General features: G+C 52.9%; 1 protein-coding gene across 2 annotated transcripts in view; it reads left to right on the plus strand.

The window, feature by feature from the left end:
* Phf21b (PHD finger protein 21B) overlaps window positions 1-21,488 on the plus strand; it is a 67,213-nt gene that overhangs the window by 37,850 nt on the left and 7,875 nt on the right. For both annotated transcript variants that reach the window (XM_041672271.1, XM_041672272.1), the window contains exons 3-8: window positions 9,671-9,763; window positions 12,590-12,934; window positions 13,963-14,094; window positions 17,653-17,704; window positions 19,052-19,128; window positions 21,050-21,104. In XM_041672271.1, the coding sequence (XP_041528205.1) occupies window positions 9,671-9,763; window positions 12,590-12,934; window positions 13,963-14,094; window positions 17,653-17,704; window positions 19,052-19,128; window positions 21,050-21,104 (754 nt within the window). The remainder of the gene's footprint in view (window positions 1-9,670; window positions 9,764-12,589; window positions 12,935-13,962; window positions 14,095-17,652; window positions 17,705-19,051; window positions 19,129-21,049; window positions 21,105-21,488) is intronic.

Below are 21,488 nucleotides of genomic sequence, written 5' to 3' on the forward strand. Positions count from 1 at the left end.
ACCCCTCCGAAGGATCTTCAGGACAGGACCAGGCTCCCCTTGTGCCAGTGACCTGGCCAACCAAAGGCCTACCTCTTTGATTCAATTGTAGTAGGGCGATCTGCTCTCCTTATTGCACGCCTGTCCCTGCTGCTTGGGTCTGCCGCTGGAAAGCCTCTTCCTGTATGCGGTGTCTGGCCGCCGCCGCTCTGTCCCTTTGTGTTTTAAATTCATCTCCTGACTACACAAGCAATCCCTGCCCCTTCTCTCCTCTAACCCCACCTTTTCTTCTCTCACCTTCCTTTTCAACCCCCACCCCCCCATTTTTTTGGAGTCAGGATCTTACTCATGAGCTGGGCTGACCTTGAATTCTCCTTGAATTCCTTCGCACTCAACCCTCAGCCTCCCAAATAGCTGGGATTGTAGGCCTGTACCATCCTGCTGGGCCTTGAGTCCCTCTGCTGTCTGTGGAGGTCTCTAAGGAGCACTCCCGGATGACTTAACCGACTGTGACTTTAATTTGTCCTTCCAGAGCGTGGGGCAGGTCCTCATCTGGGCACTGGGCTCGCTGGGTGCCAGCTGGAACACCTGTGCCCAGTTGTCTAGCCTCATTGCTGCCTTGAGGTCCCTGGCTGCCCAGCCCTCCATACCAAAGGGGCAAGTGGCCCAAGGTCAGGGAGGTGCCAGCATTTAAAGGGGAACTGGCCACAGATGGGGCTCAGGATCATCTCTCCCTTAGGTCACCTGTCGCACAGGGCCACTGGGGCCATCAAGAGGGAATGTAGGCCTTGTGGTCACCCTGTGCTACCTTCCTGCTGCCTTTATCAGAAATCCTTCCATGTCCCTGGCTGCAGACAAACCAGGCACTCTGCCAGCCATGGTGGAGTCCTGCTGGTGCCCCTAGGGACCTCCGCTTCAGTTGATGTGCTCTGAAAGGCCTCCTGTGATGGACAGTGAAAGGTCACCTTTGGAGTGTGCTGCTTAAGGCTATTCCCAGTGGACACCAAAGATTAGCTTAGAGTAGAGGTTCTCAACCTGTGGGTCGCGACCCCTCTGGAGTCAAACGACCCTTTCACAGGGATCACCTAAGATCATCGGAAAACACAGATGTTTACATTACGATACATAACAGTAGCAAAATTACAGATATGAAGTAGCAACAAAAATAATTTTACAGTTGGGAATCACCACAACATGAAGAACTGTATTAAAGGGATCGCAACATTAAGAAAGTAGAGAACCACTGGCCTAAAGTACCCCAGGCTTCTGGAAAGTTCATGACTCAGCCAGAGCAGAGTGTTGAGTCTCTCAAGTGTTGTGAGGTCCCACGAGGTGAACCTCACCCCCTATCCGAAGATAGGGCCAGTGTTTTAAAAAGTAATACAGGTTACAGCCATTGAGAGGCATAGGGCTGGGCATTCAACCCAGTAAACTTTAATGAATGTCTCCATTCATGTCTTCACCACCCAGCCAAGGACCGGTGGCCGTGGAGGTATCACAAGCCTCTTAAAGGTAGACACTGCGTCTCACTGCTCCTGGGTCCTCTTCAGATATAGGTTCATATAACAGGCTCTCTCTGGCCTCCCATGGTACCAGGACATTATGCAAATTAGGTCAGAAAGGTGGGAGGTGATGTGGCCAATGAGAGGTGTGTCAGCAGTTGCAGACTGGCATGGGAAAGACTACTATATGTGGGGTCTAGCTCACATCCTCATTCTGCAACATGGTGTAAGGACACAGACTTGGCTATGCCTAGGGCCTCTGTCAAGGATCTGATGCAAACCCCGCAGAGGCCCAAGCGTGGATGTTGGGTAACATGTACAGCACTGGCTCCAAGAACCCAGGAAGTCACCATCCGGGTCACTTCCTCTTTCCCCAGGCTCCAGGGCCATCTCTCGGTCCTCCTCATCAATATCACGTTTCTATTTGTTCTGGGAACAGAGGGGTAAAACTAGCCCCAAGTTCCTTCCATAAGGTTCCAGGCATCACCCCTTCCTCTGGGTCATTCCTGCCCAAGTTCCCAAGCTTCTGTGGGACTGCACAGCTTCTCTTAGAGATGTTCCTTCAGCCTGGGCATTCCTATCAGGAAGGCTGAGGTAGGTCCCACAGTGGACGGGCAGGGTGGACAAGAGAGGCCCATTGGCCTCTTAAACCCAATTCTCTTCCCAAGAGGGTTTCATATCTCAGGGGAGCCGATGGGGACAAAACCCTTCCAGCTGCCGTTGTCCTGGTCACCTGCGGCTGAGCCGTGTGACTTCAGAGGCTTCCATTTATGTGCAGAAGTTTCCAGAATGTCTCCCACCAGAATGTTTGCCAGGATCCTGTGGCCATGCCCCACCCCCACGTTCTCAGCCCCTGATCTTTAGACTGTGGCGCCATTTAGAGTGTGCATTTGTACTAAATAGCATAAAATTACATCCTTTCAAGTTAATTAAGCTACTCCACCAAGCCAGTGCTGCAGAAAGGGTATTTCCCATGTCAGCTGGCGTCGTCCCTGATGTTTCTCACTCTGATTGACAGCTGCTCCCTGAAAGGGCCCCTGCAATTGTCAGAGTGGCCTGGGGCACCTTACCCTCACTGACCAAGTCTCAGTCAGGGTTACCAGCTCCACAGGCCACCTGTATGGGCAGCTGAGCCCTGGTGGTCAAGTGTCACTGTCCTCAGCCACCTTGCTTCTCATAGCTACAGCAAATGACCTCCTTCCCCAGATGTGAAGGACCTGGCTTTCAAAGAAGACTCTTACTTTGAAGGTATAGCTCAACAATCTAACTCCCTGAGAGTCCCGGAGGCCCCTGGTGCTTCACACTGCCCTGTACTAGCATTCTGGGAAAGAGCAGGCTGCTGGGCAGGGAAAGACCTCATGGGAAAACTGACTCCAGCAGGAGAGAATGCAGAGGTGCAGACGGACCCATGAACTGCAGTGTGCCATCCCCACATGCTGCCCTCCCCTGCCTGCCTCGCTGTGCCCTTTCAGCCAGCCAGGAGGCACCCAGCTGCCATCTAATGTTAGGAGGGCTGAGACCCCTATGCACACAGAGTCCCTAGTCCAGCAGTGGTAGACCTGCCCCCACTACATTAGCCAAGGCCTTACTCTAGCTCTGTCACTTCCAGAGGGACCAAACTCCTAGGCATGACATTCACGGCTACTGACAGCAGGAGAGTGGTTTCTGGTGGGTTTGGCTGGGGAGTGGCTATCTCTATATAATCTGCCCCTGAACACAATAAAGGGGGCATTCTTAGGGAATTCAAGGATGACCCGTGTCGCTGTCTCTCTGTCTGTGTGTGTCTGTGTATTTTAACCTCCAGCTCCCTTGCCCAAAGCTTGCGAACTGGCTAACAGCGCACAGAGCACAGACATTGGGACACGGGGCGCGGCACTTTCCTTCGGGATTTGTGGCACCCAGAACTTAACTTCTCCCTTCCATTGGTGCCCATGTGCCTCTGCCACTGGCTTCTCCACCCTCCCTTCTGATTCTCATGCACTTCATCTATTGCCCACTTGGAATATTCTGGCCCTATTGCAAAGGCCCAGCTCAGTCACTGCTTCCTCCAGGAAGCCCTCTTCCCTACCTCCCATGCTTGTTTTCAGTCATCCAAGGCAGATGGCACTGAAAAAGGCCTCCCCGTGAGCCATACCTGGTGAGCGAGCACAGTCATGGTTCGCTTCAGCTCTGAGGGGCCGCAGATGCAGGAGTTCGCCATACTCCCCGCCTTCCTCACCCATCCCTAGCCAGCCTGGCTGCGTGTCACCAAACTACATGTGGCCCCATGGTGCAGCAGGCAGGATGGGATGTGTGCTTAAGATTCTCCGGGGAACATGGCCGAGTCCGACTAATTCCTCTGGCTGCTGGGAGCTTTGAAACATTCTTGGTGATCTTTCCTCCTCACCTAGGGACAGCAATGTTGTCACAGCCCTCTTTGATGCAGGTGTTGCAGCACAGCGTACGTACTCTTGCCATCCAGGCCCAGATTTGCTGTCTTCACCTGGCTTGCGAGCTTCATGGCCCACCTGCCAGTGTGGGTGAACCTCTCACATCTGCACGCTTCCCTCCTTCCCTCTCTCCCCACTCCCTCCCTCCATTTGTCACTATGTGGTGGCCTTGGTGTATGATATACATTTGTCCTGGGGGGATCAGAACCCAGGGCAGCAGAGATGTTGGAATGACCTGTTGCCAAGCATGCAGATGCGTCCCACCCTCCTCTCTGGTCCTGGTAACAGGAAGGGGGTGCTCGCTCCTCCAGCTTGCGGACAAGGCTGTAGGGTGACTGCACTGTCGATGGATGGAAAGTCACGTGCAGATTGGTGCACCTGCTCTAACTATTGCTGTGCTCGGCGTGGCTGTGAGCAGTGGGCTGGAGGAGGCAGGACAGCTAGCTGGATCACCCTCGGTATTTGTGAAAACTTCAGGTGGCATCCATTGCTGAAGCTAGAGGAGGCTCTGTGTCTAGGAAATGAGGGGACACCAGGTTGGAGTACTTGCTCCAGCAGTCTAGGTTGGGACAAGCTCTTTCCTGCCGACAGTGATAAAGGCAACCGTTGAGTTTCATCTGTGAATAACAAGCTGGTTCCCATGACAGTCAAAGCGGTGCTTATGTTATATTAATATTTATTAGCAGCTACCGATGTTGGGGCTCACTCGTTATCTGAGCCACACATCAGAGCAGTTCTGTAAGGATGCAGGAAAACCACAACCCAGATGCAATTAAACCGCTGCACTCTGTGCCTGTGTCCGCCAAGGCTGGGCCACATGGAGCGGAGGTAAGAAAGCAACCATCCTCCGCTCAGCTCCCCCTCTTCCCCGACCCAGCCAGAAAGAGGAATGTGTCTCACCTGGGGCCTGGGATTCCAGCCCTGGGAGCAGGTGGGAGCAGGCATCCTCCTAAACAGCCAGGGACCAGCCAGAAAAGCAGAGATTTTGAGGTTCTGCCCCTGACATTCTGGGAGCCACACTGAGACCCCAGTGTCCTGTGCCTGGCACCTCCCCTTCAGCAGATTGACTGAGGTTATAGGGTGCATGCTGGAATATTAAATGTTCAGGATCCAGTCCCAAGATCTTCCTGCAGGGAAGTTGGGATCCAGGCAAATGTCTGACCCTGTCACACCATTGCTGTGCTGTGCCCAGCCCACAGTGGCACTCATTCTGTCATTTGGAGCACAATGGTCAGAAACGCTCATCTGTGTGCCTGGTGTGACAATGTTCCATGGGCCTACTGTACATGTAATGAATGAGTCTGAACTCTGACGGGCCAGCCATATGACCTCGCCTCACCCCAGGTGCCCCTTGGCACACATCCTGGCCTCTGCTCCAGATGCCAGCCAAAGGGTACTGCCCCACTGACTGTCTTAGTCACCTCCTGTTGCTGTGACGAAATACCATGACCAAGGCAACCTCTAGAAGGGAGAGTTTCTTTAGGCTTATCGCTCGATTCCCTGGTGGGAGAGTGGAGACATGGCAGCAGGTGGGGGAAGCTGTGGGCTCACATCTTGACTGCCAAACAGGAAACAGAACTAATGGCATCTAAAAGTCTCTCAGAGCCTGCTTCCAGTGACATCCCTGTCCCAGCCAAGGCCACACTGCCTAATCCCCAAATAGTACCACCAGCTGGGACTGCGTATTTTTTTTTAATTTATTTATTATGTATGCAATATTCAGTCTGTGTGTATGCCTGCAGGCCAGAAGAGGGCACGAGACCCCATTAGAGATGGTTGTGAGCCACCATGTGGTTGCTGGGAATTGAACTCAGGACCTTTGGGAGAGCAGGCAATGTTCTTAACCTCTGAGCCATCTCTCCAGCCCCGGGACCGAGTATTCAAATGATAAGCCTATTCTATTCTAACCATCACACTGGCCTCGCCTCTCCTCCCTGCCCACACTCAGTATACACTCCGAGGGGAGAACTTGTCTTCATCTCCACCAGGACACACCTTGTACCACCTCCCCAGGAAGAATGTAGGGATCTTGCTGGGAAAGAAACCAACATCTAAATATTTACATTACAATTACATTATGCAGATATTTATATTACAATAGCAAGATTATAGTTACAATAGCAAGATTATAGTTATAAAGTAGCAATGAAAACAATTGTATGGTTGGGGTCAGCACAACACGAGGAACTGTATTAAAGGGTCACAGTATTAGGAAGGATGAGAAGCACTGCTCTAGAACCGTAGGGAAAAGGAGCCTTTTCTGTAAGTTGACCAAGCCTCTATGTTAGAACTCGCTCTTCTGGGCTCTGGGATCTTAGCATATAAAAATTTTCAAGGGGCGTGGGTCCCATGATCTCTAAGCTGTAGTCTGTGGCTCTGACCCTTGGGCCTCCTGACTGGGTTGTGACTTAGGGATGGAAATTCAGTTGTAAGTTTTGTTTTTCTGGTGACTGTCGGAATAGGGCAGTCATGGCTGTTGGGCCCTCATGGCATCATGGAACTCAGTGTTCTGAAGTCATGAGCAGCTCAAGGCCACTCACAGCAGACAGCTCCAACCTCAGCGTTCTCTGTCCCATCTGGATGCTATGGTGGATGTTGCTATGGAGACTCCTCCTGGCTACTATCAGCAGGAAGCTCTTGCATAGGGGCCTTGCCAGTGTGGCTTCTGATGTTCCGTGTGCTAGCCACCACCTAGCTGGAGTTTGAAGGAGAAAGTGAAGAGATCTTTGTGGGTCTGGAGGAGGGGCTCCCCCCTCCCACAGCACGTTTGGTCAATCTTCCTTCCCCACAGGGACCCTCTTCTTCACCAGAGTCAAGTAGCGAGCTCTGTGTATTGTCATTAAGGTTTGCATTGGTTTGGGCTTGGAGAAGGGCCACACAGAAGCCATCGGAAGTGGGAAAGAGGGAGAGGCGTTAACCAGAGGGTCTCATGCTGATGGCCTCAGAGATGAGAGCCATGCTGGCTCCATCAGCCACTGTAATGGGACAGAGATAGTAAGATGGAACCCTTTCCCCCAGAGGGTTCACACTGGCTTCCCACCTGACAGACTGGGTCCTGCTCTGTCCCTAGCTGGTCTGAGGAGGAAATGCTTAAGAGGTACTCAGGAGCTTCCAGTTGGAAGCCCCTTAACCCACCTGTGGGTTGCAACGGGGCCTTGATATGCTTTATTTGTGCTGGGAGCAGATGAGTAGACCCTACTTCTTAGCGATGCAGAGGCACCTGCTAAAGACAGCTTGGCTTTCCAACCAGAGGGGTGTGTTCCTCAGCTTAGTGTCGCTGTCGTGAGGTAACCAAGAGAGTTTGTAAGGGAATGGATGTATCTAGCTCATGGTTCTGGGCATTTAGGTCCAAGATGGCTTTGGGCCTCTTGAGAGCATGTAGGGCATGTGACAGAGCAAAGCACTTCTTTCTGGCCAGGAGGGAGAAGCACAGATGCAAGAGAGAAAGAAAGGGCCCCACAGCCCCACTAGGTTATGTCCCCAAAGGCCTAAGGACCTCCTGCTGAGCTCTACCTTCTGCAGGTCCACAACATTTCCCCAAGACTGCAGCACCCTGGGACCAAGCCTTTCACACAGAGACTTTTCCAAAGGAGGTCAACAGGGTGGGCTGACCCCAGGTTGCCCTCTGTCCTGCTCAGGCCTGGGGTGATGTTCTTCTCTCCCACACAACTTCCTATTGTCCCCTGATCCCGTGGCTATGTAGTGCTCATTCCCACAGACCACTCCCTTTAGTCTTCGTGGTACAGGCATCTTTCTGTGGCCGTTGGGGCCACCAGCAAAAAACACTAAGTGGCCCTTGTAATTGGTGTCACAGCAAATCTGTGCTTGCTCCCTCCTTCATCCCTGCCAAAGCTCATGAGTCATGTCTCCTTGACACTTGGAAACATTCGCCAAAGACAAGTTTTTCCGAAGTCACATGAGCTTCTGCCCCTGAAGATGGAAGGGTCTGCCCGAGCCTGCCTCCCAGCCACGTGTTGGCTTCTCCACCCTTTCTCAGACTGCCCGTGGGACTGAACTAATACAGGAAAGTTATCTTTGACTTTTATGGCCCCGTTTCCCTCTATTAAAATGCTCAGAGCTATAAATGTCGTCATCAGCAGCTCGTTTATCTTGACAGAAGTGTGGCTGTAAGTGAGCCAGCCTCTGAAGCGACTGCTTCTGGTGCATCGATAAATCCCAGCCCGGAGCGGAGAGGTCAGTCCTCGCAGACAAAACGCCTTCTCGCTTGGTAATGAGCTCTTTATGAGGCTGTGGAAGGACGGACGCCTGGGCAAGCTTCCGTGCCACCTAGAGTCCTTACGGCATTAGCTGGGGATGGGCCTTCCGTGAGAGGTGGCAGGGATGTTCTGGGAGGGCTCCTGCCATGCCCAGAAGCAGCAAGATATTGGTACCCTGCTTGGCAATGTTTGCTACTGATGTTTCCCAGCTGTGTGGAGACTGGACGTGGGCTGAGAACTGTCAGGTCTCTGGTGCTCCATGCAGTGGGTCCCACAGTACAGTGCAGAACCCCATCGGACTCATGGGACACTGCACTTAAAGGCACCTTATATTTAGTACCCTCTGCAAAAGAGCCGGGCACCCCAATCCAGGTTATGCAACTGTGGGGTTGGGTGGAGTTGGCCAGGTTCTTAGTTGAAGTATCTAGCAGGTTCTGTGGTGCAGACCTCCTACAGCCTACAGGACTTCCCATGTCCTACAGGACACCCCACAGCCTACAGGACACCCCACTCCACCCCTGTGTACAGCTAGCTGAGTGTGTCTTTTGGTCACTTGGAATCAAGCACAGTGGAAGCAGAGCTGTCTCTGTCGTTGCCCCACTGGAAACTCTGGATCTCTGGTGAACCTTGATCTTTCCTTGCTCTCCTGGCTTCCCATTCCTTCCTTCCTTCCTTCCCCGAGTGTAAATTACCAAGGTGACAGACAGATCCTGCCTCTGTCACAAGTCAGGAAAGAAGGCTGGACCTGAAGCAGAAACGAAGGCTTAGGACCACAGGCGTCGGTGCTTACTGAACAGAGACAGCCAAAGAAGCACTCAGAGATGACAGGTCTGCATGGAAGCACACACCTGCGCCAGGGTGTTTTAGACAGGGTCTCTCTGTGTGGTTCTGATTTCCCTGGAACTCGGTAGGCCAGACTGGCCTGGAACTCACAGAGATTCTCTTGCCTCTGGCTCCCTAGTGCTGAGGTGAACGGCGTGCTCCACTATGCCTGGCAGTCCCAGCACTTGGGAGGTGGAGGCAGGAAGATCCGAAGTTCAGAGTCATGCTCAGATGGCAAGTGCAAGGCCGATCAGTGGAAGCAGAGCTGGCACACAAACTCGTACATACACGGGCATGTGCATTTTATCTCTCTGTGTAGAAACTCCCCTTTAATAGGGAAGCCAGCATACAGGAACGTTGACTGTTTTCTGGGCCACATTTTCCTTTTTCTTGCTTTAGCTTCCAATTTTTCTTAGATGATGATAGACTACTTCTGTGGGTTTTTTTTTTTTTTTCGAGGCAGGGTTTCTCCGTAACTTTTGGTTCCTGTCCTGGAACTAGCTCTTGTAGACCAGGCTGGCCTCGAACTCACAGAGATCCGCCTGCCTCTGCCTCCCGAGTGCTGGAATTAAAGGCGTGCGCCACCACCACCCGGCACTTTTGTGGTTTCAAAAAGCAAAGAAAAAAAACCAGTATCAAATGGAGAAGAATAGAGTTCGCTATTTCTGAGCCCGTGGTCCCACGCTGCTGGAGTCTGATGGCGACACTCTCTGTCTTCCAGGCTTTGGGAACCACCACTGCAGTGCCTGTCACCGGTCCTCAGGTCAGCTCCCTGCAGAGGTTGGCCGGGCAAGGAGCAGCAGTGCTACCTCAGGTAAATGTCTGTCTGTCCCCAGTCCCCCGGCACTGCCTCTGGGTTCCCCTTTAGGCGGTGCCTCCCTTCCTCTGTCCCCTCTGTCCATTCAGTAGGGGAAACATTTGGTTCACTGTGAGGAGTCTTGTTTTTCAAACAGTGACAAACTGTGAAATCCTTGAGGAAGCCATGACCAGGAATTTTGGTGAAGGAATTAAGTACAGCCAGCATCAGCCATGGCCAGCATCAACCAGAGTAGCTACTGCCAGGCATACTGGTTCTCAAAGCTTTTCCATGCTGGGTCACACGTGGTGTGTAATTGATAATGAGTCTGTCTAAGGAGCGCTACGGTAACACATTTATGTTAAGTGGTCCCGAGTGTAGGCCCTGGGTACCAGCCGAGATCCCCAGATGGACTCCAGGACACTTAGACCTTTCACCATCTTGGAAGGAAGGCTTCTCCCTCCGAGGGCCTGATAGCTCTCTGCCGTGTCTGTTGGCCTTGGTGGTCACAGGGAGAACTTACGCCTGCACCCAGTACATAGCAGACCTGGGTGTTACTGCCGAGTGCCTTTGCTGTCAATGGCTCGGCTCTGGTGGGTGGGCACCTGCTTGTGTCTCATACCTGCACCAGGGTCACTGGCTGCAGAGATGAAGGCAGTGGCTGACTGTCTTGGGGCTATGGGGCTGGATAGATGCCCCTGGCTCAAGGATAAGAGGAAGCTCAGGTAAAACACCCCTCAAGTTCCCACCCTTTCCAAAGTCCAAAGGACCTTACCCCTAAGAGGGTTCAAGCTTCAAGGATCTCTCAAGGGGGTGTGAAGGGCTGATGGGAGCTCTTGAGATGACCTGTCCCATGCTGATGTCCACAAAGGGCTCCTGGGAAAGGGATATTGTAGGAAGAAAGGGGCTCGGAGTGGGGGGGGCTCTGCCCAGGTCCATGCTGTTTCTTCTGGGGCTTCTGCTCCCCAGGCAGTCCTCCCTCTGTTCCCTATTTCCCAGCAGTCCACACTGCTCCCATCCCTACAGAGGCACAGACAGGCAACTGACGGTCATGTGGGCCCACGTGTTCACTCCCCTGTGTGCCCACCCAATGCTTCCAGCACCTGGGCTTCTTGTCTCTTATTCAGCCACTCCCCACATCCTCTGTCCCTGCCTCAGTTTTGCTGACTGAGAGGTGCCTAGCATATACCTGGGCTCGTCCTGCTGGCCTAGAAAGTTTGTAGGGATAGAAGCAGACCCTGAGAAAGGCCAGCAGCAGGTTGAGGCTGTTCCATCAGGATCTGCTAGTCAGGGTCTCCATGTGCCTGGGGGGGATGTCACACATTCCAAGATTCCCAAGTATTTCTTTGGGGTGAACGACCTGTGTTTAGACCAGGCTAAACTGTCCTCGATGTCTAGCACCTGACCCATGGCTATTCACCACATTTGGTATGAGTTAGGGAATGTCATTTGGACAGTGTTACAGTGAAGGTGACCAGAAAGAAGCCAGGAGAGTGTCATCTCCCCAGCATCCCTAGGACATCATCTGGTCCCTCCTAAGAGGCAGAGAACGGCTCATCCCCAGCCGGCACTGAGGGGTGGCAGGGAGGACTCGTCCCTCATTTCCTCATCATGTGGGTGGCACTGTGCCCAGTGTCTGGTCCTGATACTGGACAAGGACAAAACATCAGGCCTGCCTCAGTCAGGCTGGACACATTACCCAACTATGGCCCCTAAGATGGGGAGGGCCTCATTCAGTTTGCTCAGGGCCCACTAGAGCAAGAGCTAAAAAGGTCGTCAGAATCGAGGACCAACTTGTGCCAGGCAGTGCAGGATCTCATAGCCATGATGTTTGCTGACCACAGCACACTGAGTCCTGGTGACTTCCCAAGAGTCAGGGTCTAGCGGGATCTCCCCAGTGTCACTAGAGCAGAGCGAAGAAGAGTAGAAGGCCAGCACACGGCCCAGCCGCCTGGCTCAGGTCCCTCTGCCCTAACGACAATGATACTGTTACCACCATTCTCCCCAGCTAAGCCTCTTCTGGCTTTGCCTCAGTCTCCCTCCATGGAATGGCCAGGACACACTCCCCATGGCCTCAGTGGGGTTCAAATCATGTCCCTTCGTAAGCCTCATTTTTCTCAACTCACCTGGATTATCAGGGCATAGAGAGACTTCACTTGAGATGAGGTCAGGAGTCTGCAGCTCTTGACAGTGGGTTCCATCACCCCCAGCGCACAGGTGAAGACATTAAGTGTGTCTCCAAGACCACCCACACGCCCTGAGATCCAGGATTGGCCACACAAGCTGACTGGAGCCATTGCAGGTGATTGCCTGCAGCCCATGCCCCACCTCCATGTGTGTGGGCTCTTTGGAGTGATTGGTGCCCAAGGGCTACCAGCTACGTTTGTCAGGGAGCTGCAGGAGCCCTGTGGCTCACCTGGTCCTGCACAAGGGACATGATCCCAGCATCTGTGACACTGGGGGGCTTTGTGTGTTGGCTTGGTGTGATGAAGATGCATTCCAGCTGGGCCCTGTTTTGGGCTCCCATCTCCTCCACCCCTCACAGTTTGCTCTCATGTGCACCAGAAGGGACTGTAGCCTGGAGCAGCTTCATCTGAGTCCAGGGGTGGATGGGTGGGTAGGGATGATAACTCAATGTACAGCCAAGCAAGGGAGATGGTGGACAGAGTAGCTTGAGCCTTGGGGTCAAGGTCATGGCTGCTGGGAGACTCTGAGCGGGATCACACAGGGTCCCTTCCCCTCTAATGTCGGACTCAGCTTGTCTGCTTGAAGTTTGCCCCGCTGCCGTGCCTTCATCAAAAGCTTGTGTCTCTGTCTGACCACACACTGGTCCCTTCCTCCCAGGTTAGGCCAAAGACTCTGATTCCAGACAGCCTCCCTGTCACCCCGGGCAGGGACCGGCCACCCAAGCAGCCCCCAACATTCCAAAAGGCCACTGTGGTCAGCATCAAGAACCCCAGCCCAGCCCTCCCCACTGCCAACAACACCGTCAACCATGTGCCAACACCCAGCAGCCAGGCCCTCACCGAGCCTACCGCCATCACCTCACCCCTGAGCAGTGCCGGGGTGGCCTATGCCATCATCTCCACCTCCCCCAGCAATGCTGCCACCATCACCCCCAGCACCACCGTGCCCGTCGCCAGCGACAGCATCAAAGTGCAGCCCCTCCTCATCAGTGCTGACAAAAAGGTGAGTGTATGGAGGGAGTATGAACCAGCGATGAGCAGGATGAAAAATGAGTGTGAATGGAACAGGAGGTGTGAGCAGATGAGAGTGGGAATTGGATGGAGCATGAGTATATATATATGGCCAAGGGTGCAGATCTGTTTCAGAATCAAGAGAGGTGAAGGAATGAAGGTTAGCACGAGTGGTGCTATGAATGAGTGATCAACTGAGTAGCTTGGTAAATGGGTAAATGAGGGGGCAGGTGGATGGGTATGGGATAATACGTCCAGCTGAGGAATAATGAACTCATGACGTGTGGCTGAATGGGTAGCTGCAAGAGAGTCTGGTGCTGCTGTTCTATCTGATGGCAGAGTCAAGTGGTCAAGAGCTGTTTTATGCCCCAGTTGCCTGGATGGGGCAGGGCAAGGAACTCCTTGATATCTTATGAGGAATTTCGTTTTAACGCTAAAACTAAAATCATCTTCCCATGTCCTCTAGAGCGCTCCGAAGATTGCCCTGTGTGAGGCCTTTGGGGAAACATGGTAGCTCCTGTTTTCCCGTTGGAAATCTTTTCCTTGGTTCCCTCTGCCTACTCTCTTGCCTGTAGCTGAGATGTCTTTCCATTTCCCCAGGCAACCTCAAATCAAGTCCCTCTGCTTCCCAACTAATGTCTCAGTCAGGGAAGGCATTTGAATGCTCCCAGGCTCTGTGTACATTTGAGCTGAGAGTAAAGAGTTAGCGCCCCCTGGAGGCTTTATTGCTGGTGTATTCCCTGTGGCTCAGAGAGATAGAGAGTATTCTCTCTGAGGCCACATAGCCAGGGAGTGGTAAGACTTGCACCCAGGCCTGCTTGCTCTGTAACCCTGGCCATCTCTCACACAAATGCCCTGATGGAGGTGGAGGTGGGGATGGGGGGATATTTGGAAGCCAGGCCCTGGACACAGGGCAGCCACCTGGTTCCTTACTCTGTGATATACCTTTCAGGACCTACCTGACTCCTAGCTGCTCCTTTCCTAGACCCCTGCCCCTCTCATCCTTCCTGCGTCTTCCAGGTCATCATCATTCAGCCTCAAGTGCAGACGCAGCCCGAGAGTTCAGCAGAGCCCCGGCCACCCACGGAGGAGCCACCTCAGGGAGCTCAGGCCACCAAGGAAGATCAACCCCCCAGCCAGGAGAATCCCGAGGTAGTGTGGCCTGCTGGAGGGCCCTACCCCTTCTTGGCTTTAAGACCAGGCTCTTTGCAGGCTTGGGACAACTTCATTAGGAAGCTCTTGACTGGATGTAGTGCACTCTTGACTGGATGTAGCTGCCAGAGCAGGGCTCACTCAGTGAGCTGTGTCTGCACCCTCTGTTCTCTGGGCTGTGCAGGCAGGGTAAGGCCATGGTCAGCACGGATTCTACCATCTTGCTGCCTGGCTGAGTGTCAACAATGTTGCTTTCTGTCTAGTGATTCGTCGACACCCAGGAGCAGTAAGGCCTGGGTTGCTGGAGGATTCTGAGTTGAGCCGCTGGATCAGGGATGTTATCCACCTTCCCCGCTGGCTGTGAGCCTTGTTCCTCTCAGGACTAAGCCCAGAAAGAGATGTTTGCCCAACTTGGGCAGCATGCGGCTCCTGCCCCTGCTTCCTGTTTGTGTTCAACCCTGGAAGCTTGAGGGATATGGAACAAGACTAATAGTTCTATAGGGCTAAGAACTTTCCAGAAGTTGCACGTGACACCTCCTCCCACTCCCTAGAGGAAGAGGGATAATTGGAACCATTCCAGTCACCTTCAGTCATAGAGCAAGGCAACAGCTGTCCAAGGACGTGGCTTCATCGGGTGTTTGTCCCGTTCTAGGGCTATACTCTCAGCCCCACGTCACCGAGACCATCCTTGCTCTGCTGTGGTCTTCTCCACATGGCTCTTCTCACTCAGACTCTAATTTCATTGGTGAACCCTCATTCATCCCACCGGAGTCCAGTCAGCATGATGCCCTGCCCCCGGCTGATCCCATACCAGCAAAGTCTCCCCTAGGTCCCCAGGCTCCCGAGCTCCTGGTGATTGCAGTGACCTGTGGTCCCAAAGACATCTTTTGATTTCTGAGCCTTTTGTCCTCCCTCAGCGTTTACACTTGGGTTTGCCCTCCCCTGTGCTCTGTGATGCGAGCGAGGAGCTCAGGCTGGGCAAATGTGGTCCTTGTCCTGGGAAGCTCCTTTCTGAGGGCAGAGACCAATGTGACTACAAAGGCTGCCAAACGGGGCTAAGAAACTTCCAGTGAGCCACAGGAGAAAGGGTAGAGAGAGGCTACTTGAGGGGATGAAGGGGGCTTTGCATAAAGAGGGACATGATGGACATAGATTAAGGGAATGCCAGAGGCTAGAGGCAGAGGGACTGGCAGGGCAGGTGGAGGGTACTGTGTAAGCAGTAAGGGCTGGAGACTCCCAGATAGGTCAGCGGGGCTGCAGATAACAGGTAACTTAAGAGTAGAGGGTCAGCCCTGGACAGACAGATAACAGAACCTGATTCCAGAAGACCAGGCAGCCAGGGTGGGGTTTTGATCCTTAAATGGGGGAGCCAGAGAGTATCTGGGTAAAAGAGTGATTTGGTTATTGCCCTTGCTCGTGTGCAGTAGGCCTTGAGGGGCTGAAGAGATAGCAAAGTTGGTAAGGAGCTTGCCTGTCATGTACAAAGCCTTGGGGTTGCTAAAAATTCACACTGCTGCATATGCTGGATGTGGTGGTACCCACCTCTCATCCTAGCCCTGGGGTTGAGGCAGGAGGACTCATTCAAGGTCATCCCTGGCTACCTAGTGAGTTGGAGTCCAGCCTGGGCTACATGAGACCCAGTATACACACGCACATATGTGCACGTGCACACACACACCCCAAAAGAAAAAAGAAAGAAAGAAGGAAAGAAAGAAAGAAAGGAAAAGGGAAGGAAGGAAGGAAGGAAGGAAGGAAGGAAGGAAGGAAAATCCTCCATTGGGTTGCCTGGAACATGAAGCTGCTATGTGGGCCACATCTTCTCAATGACCCCAGCCCCAAGGTCCTATTGGGTCCAGCCTGTGACAGTGTCTGAGCACCATGTATGTACATGGTAAGGCCCTGGCTGGCTTGTTGCCTGTAGCCCTCGCCTACTGTCTCTGCTGCCTTGAGGTTTGCAGCATTCTCCATTCAGGAAGTTTCTGAATCTCCTTGTTCTCTCGGAGTGCATCTTAGTCAATTATTGCGCATTTTTACAATTAGTATAATTATATCTAACTGCATAATTGGTGTAAATACTCATAACGGCTTAAACAGAACAGTCAGAACATGCCCTGGTGTAGAAGCCCTTGTTCAAGTTTGAGAGTTGGGCAGCGTAGGCCTGCAGCAGGAGACTGTGTGCCAATCAGGACACCAAGTGGCAGCCTTTAGGCACCTCACTGAGTCAAGTGGGACCCCAGGCCATTGCAGACCACGGGTTCTGGTTTCTGTATGGTCCTCGGGATAGAACTACACTCCACCCCTGAGCTGTTATACAACTCCAGCCTTCTTTAGCTTCCTCTTTTGAAACTGGATCTCACTAGGTTGCCAAGGCTGAACTTGAACTCATTCTCTGTTGCCCAGACAGGACTTCAAGTTGTTTTACTCCTGTCCCGGCCTCCCTGGTAGCAGGATTATAGGCCTGTGTCTTAGAACTAGGCATGGACATCAGTTTTTGTAAAGAACCTGAACAGCTGGTGATGAGGCCTGCAGACCTGATGAGCCTGTCAGGAGAGTGTTGAAACGGCCCAGAAGTTATATAGCAGCAGGAACTTTGGGTGGCCAGCAGCTCAGAACGATACCTGGACACTTTGAAAGGGGTGTCCTGCCGGAATGCAGTTTCACAGATCCTCAGGCTCCCTCACTTCCTGTGTCTCCTCTGCCATGACTGTTGCATTCAGACATCTCTGCTGTCAGTATTCCCTAGAGAGCACAGTGAAACAATGATTTATTTGTGGTTTCTGTCACATCAGGCATTACAGGCCACATAGAAGTGGTTTAAAGAATTCAGGAGGTGTGCGTGGGATTTGTGTAGACACTGCTGTTTTGTATAAGGGACAGCCCAGAGGATTCTGGCTTCCGCTAGGGCCAGGATAGTGTGCACCCTGTGGGGCTCCATCTTCCACGCTATCGTCCCTCCTCCTTTCAGTCCCTCTTGTTTGCTCAGACGTCCATTTGCCAAACATGCACACTGCAGAGCCCACTCCACGGACAGAATGGTTTGGGAAATGGCACCCATCTGTCTGTCTGTTCTTCCTCTGCTTAAGGCCAGAGCCTTCTGCAGGCCGAGATCACCTTTCTCATTCCTCAAGGGTACCTGTCATCTTGCCAGCCCCATGCTATTCGTTTTTAAAGTCTATTTGAACTGGGCGGTAGTGGCACACACCTTTAATCCCAGCATTCAGGAGACAGAGGCAGGCAGATCTCTGAGTTCGAGGCCAGCGTGGTCTACTAGAACTAGTTCCAGGAATGCAACAGAGAACCCCTACCTCAAAAAACAAAACAACAACAACAGAAGTGTATTTGAGGACTGTGTTATCCAGCTCCATCACAGGCCCCTAGCTACTCCCTACACTGATGTTGGACAGTTTCTGGGTATCTGAGTTCCCCAACTTTCTGGGGCAGTGGCTGCATGACTGGGTATCCCCAGGGGATAGCCCTGTGGCTCACAGACTATTTCTTTCCTGACTCGGATGAGAGCCGACAGCTTTGTTAACGCCTCTCTATCCCCTTTCTTTTCAGAAAATTGCCTTCATGGTAGCTCTAGGCCTGGTCACAACGGAACACCTGGAAGGTAATGATGGAGACAGTGGGTGGAGTTTAGTAGGTGGGACTTGGTGGGGCCCTAGATAGAAGCAGGGGCCTTTAGGGTAGTACCCCAGGTCATGGCTGTGACCTATCCAGATGTGAGGTTCCTAGGAACCCAGCCCCAGGTAATGGAGCCACAATAACAAGACGAGCCAGAGAAACATCTGGTTTTCTGTATCCCATGACTGAACATGCCTGTCATGGCACTGTCACAACCTGACTCCACCCTGGAGGCTGCACAGTGATGTAACAGGGGTGTTTGTCCAATCCTGCCATTCACTAACACATGAGAGCTGATGTTTCCTTATTTCTTTGGTGTTTGGTCCACTTTGGACCTCTCTCTTCATCTACAGCCTAAGGGAAACCATCTCCTTAAGCTTGTTGGGTTGTGGGGAGTGAGGGAATGGCACTTTCCTAATATGCAACTGGCCTTCACTTTGAAAACCTCTCTCCATGATCCGGGATCTCACAGTATTTATTTGGATCCCGATCACTTCCACCAAGGCCCGTGGTGCCTCACAGGGAACACACAGAGAGACACTGACAGTGGCCATGAGGAAGCTGACAGAGATGAGGAATGGGCACCTCGGGCAGCTACATGAGGAGGCAGAACAAGCTGCAGCATGCAAGGGAGATGGGCGGGAAAGCAGGCAGGCCACTGGGCACTGGACACCACAAAGTTGTGCCTGATGGAGCAGAACCAGGACCTCACTCTGCTGCTGCCATCCAGGGGTTCCGAGACGGGGCGGGAGGCTGTCTTAGTCACTGTTCCACTGCTGTGAAGAGACCCCATGACCAAGACAACTCATAAAAGGAAGCATTTAACTGGGGACTTGCTCACAGTTTCAAGCTCAGTCCATTGTCATCATGGCAGGGAGCATGGCAGCAGGCAGATGTGGTGCTCGAGAAGTAGCTGAAAGGTACATCCTGATCCACGAGCAGAGACAGAGAGAGAGAGAGAGAGAGAGAGAGAGAGAGAGAGAGAGAGAGAGAAAATCTGGGCTTGGCATAGGCTTTTAAGACTTCAAACCCACCCCCAGGGACCCAGTGACACACACTTTCTCCAACAAGGCCACACCTCCTAATCCTTCTAATCCTTTCAAGGAGTTCCACTCCCTGGTGACTAAACATTCAAATATATGAGCCTCTGGGGGCCATTCTTATTTAAACTACCACAGGGCCTTATGCTGAGGAGTGTGTCCCTGTCCCCTCATCCCCTGCCTGGCACTCATCCTAAGTCCACTGGAGCCATGCTATAAGCAGTTCCTGGAGGCTCTGACCTGCCCTGACCTACTGGGTGAGGAGCCTGTGACTGCTCTGTCTGCCTTTCCAGAAATCCAGAGCAAGCGTCAGGAGCGGAAGAGGAGGAGCACGGCTAACCCCGCCTATAGCGGCTTCTTGGAGACCGAGGTGGGACTCTTGGGCACCACCCCTGGGGCTGGGAGAAATGGTGTAGAGCCCCATGTGCCCCTCCCCCTTCTGCTATGAAAATTTGATGGGTCCAGATGAGTCTTTGGGACCTCGTCCAGCTTTCTTACTGTCTTCTTGCCCATCCTTCCTAACCAGAAGCATTCAGCCGAAGCAAGGCGTGTACTCTCACTGAGTGTTCACACCTGTAACACAGCAACCAGGAAGCTGAGACAGGACTTTTAGCTCCAGGCCATCCTGGGTTACATAGTGAGACCCTGTCATAAAACAAATCCTGTCTGTTGGAGTCCTAGCAGAGGCCCCTCTGAGTATCAAACACACCTGCTGGCCACAGGTAGTGCTGGGTCCCTCATGAGACTATTATGAAAGGCCCATGGACAAAGCCCGGGACCCAGGCTACACACTGATGCGTCATATCACAGAGCCCACTGTGGCTTGTCCTTCATTGGGGAGGCTCCTGTGGTGTCTCTCTGCTCTGATGGACTGTACCATCTCAGGCCTGTGCTCTCTCAACCCTTGGGTCTGGGCAGCCGGTGGGCAGCAAGCAGGGACCCAATCTCTGGTCCTCTAGAAGAACAGCAGGTGCTCCTAATGGCTGAGCTGTTCTTTAGCCCCCACTTCCTTTCTTTAGGATGTGGGTTCTACATCCCTGTCTCATGAACTTGAATTTAGCTGGGAAGGGGAGCCCTTGCAGGGAGCATGTTTAGCTCCAATTCTGCAGTGCCCCATCCAGGGGAGAAAAGTGGCTCCCCAACCTCTGTCCACCATCTGTCCCTTGCCCTCCCCACTCCTGTCTTAGAAGGTACTCACTCTTGAACACATCCCGCTCTCTTCTCCTGGGTCTAGCGAGCTAGCCGTGTCCCCCAGACATGGGGACCTTTCACACAGCCATCAACGGCAAAGGGTGTGGCTCAGCTGGTGGAATGCTTGCCTAGTATCCATTAAGTTCTGAGTTCAAGTCCTGGCCCCCCCCCCATAGCACTGCTAAAATCGGGCGTGGTGGCGTGTATTTGTGATCCCAGCACTTGGGAGGTGACAGGATTAGGAGTTCAAGGTCATTCTTGGTTACGTAAGAGTTCAAGGCTAGCCTGGACTGAATGAAACTCTGATTTAAAAATAAATGCAGGAAGGAAGAATCTTAAGTTGTCTTTAGCCTCCAACCAAGAACACATATTCTGACACCAAGACCCAGGCCCCTTGTGATTGTTAAGAAACTCTGGGCATAGAATCTATCCGGTGTGCACAACATCTGTGGCCAGAGCCACGGGACCTCCTTAGCCACAGTCAGCTCAAAACCCTGTGACCCTTGAGCCTTAGACAAGCATGCAAGCTAAGAGCAGTCCTTTGCTGGTCTCTTCCTTGCCCTTAAGTGCAGCTTGACTACATTGAGAAGGCTTCAAAACTGATTCTAGAACAATCTTTCTGCCATAGCCAGAACCACTTGGAACCACCAAGGTCGCGGTGGGAGTGAGGTCACTAAAACTAATGCTTCTACCTCTTTCCTGAGCCTCTGCAACTGCCAGGTTTGGGCCACATGCCAGGAGGTGAAATTGGGTGGGGAGGGGCAGTCCATATACCTCCTGGCTGTAGAACAGAGAAAGGTCAGGGGCAAGTGGAAGGGCGGTGCTGGCTTTGTCCCTAACCCCTTGTGCTTGGAGATATTCCTGCCTAAGACAACTTGGGATGGAGATTCCTGGCCCTCAACAGAACCCAGCCTTTGTAGACTCCCCGCTCTGCCCCTGGGTCCTGGTATCTGTTCATCCCCCATGTCTTCTACATAGGGTGTCTGTCCGGTCTCCAGAGCCCCATGTCGGGCTGTCTCATAGGGTCCTGGGCAGGGCATCGTAGTGACATATAAGATTGTGCATGAACGATTCTTTGGCTCCGCTTTCTGTCCCCACAGAGGAAGCGGCTGGCCTCCAGCTATCTCCACAACCCCCTGTTCCTGACAACACGAGGTAAGTGCCAGCCAGAGCCACAGCTTCCATGGACCACACCCCTCCCTGAGCCTCTCCACTGCTCTCTGAGCTTCATGTAACCTCTGCTCTCGGGGCTCCTTGGGAAGGAGGAGGGCTGCCAGAGTCGGCTCCATCTCATTAGATACAGACACTGCAGTGGGGACATGCTGCCCTCCAGAGTTACAACGCTGCTGGGTGTCCAGCTCAGAGAACCAGGCTGAAGATTGCTGTGGTAGGGCCGTCCACCAAAGGGCTGAGCGTGCAGGCCACAAGGTGTGTAGAGGGTGCCTCTGCTTCCCTGCCCCTCTGTCTACAGCCCCATGCTGCCAGTTAGCCATGCTGCCTGCCATTAAACAGCTCTGGAAGAACAGGCCCTCATCTCCC

The sequence above is a fragment of the Microtus oregoni genome, unplaced genomic scaffold (assembly GCF_018167655.1).
Source record: "Microtus oregoni isolate MIOR12 unplaced genomic scaffold, Mior012 000022F_ref0000154, whole genome shotgun sequence".
In the NCBI taxonomy this organism is placed as follows: Eukaryota; Metazoa; Chordata; class Mammalia; order Rodentia; family Cricetidae; genus Microtus; species Microtus oregoni.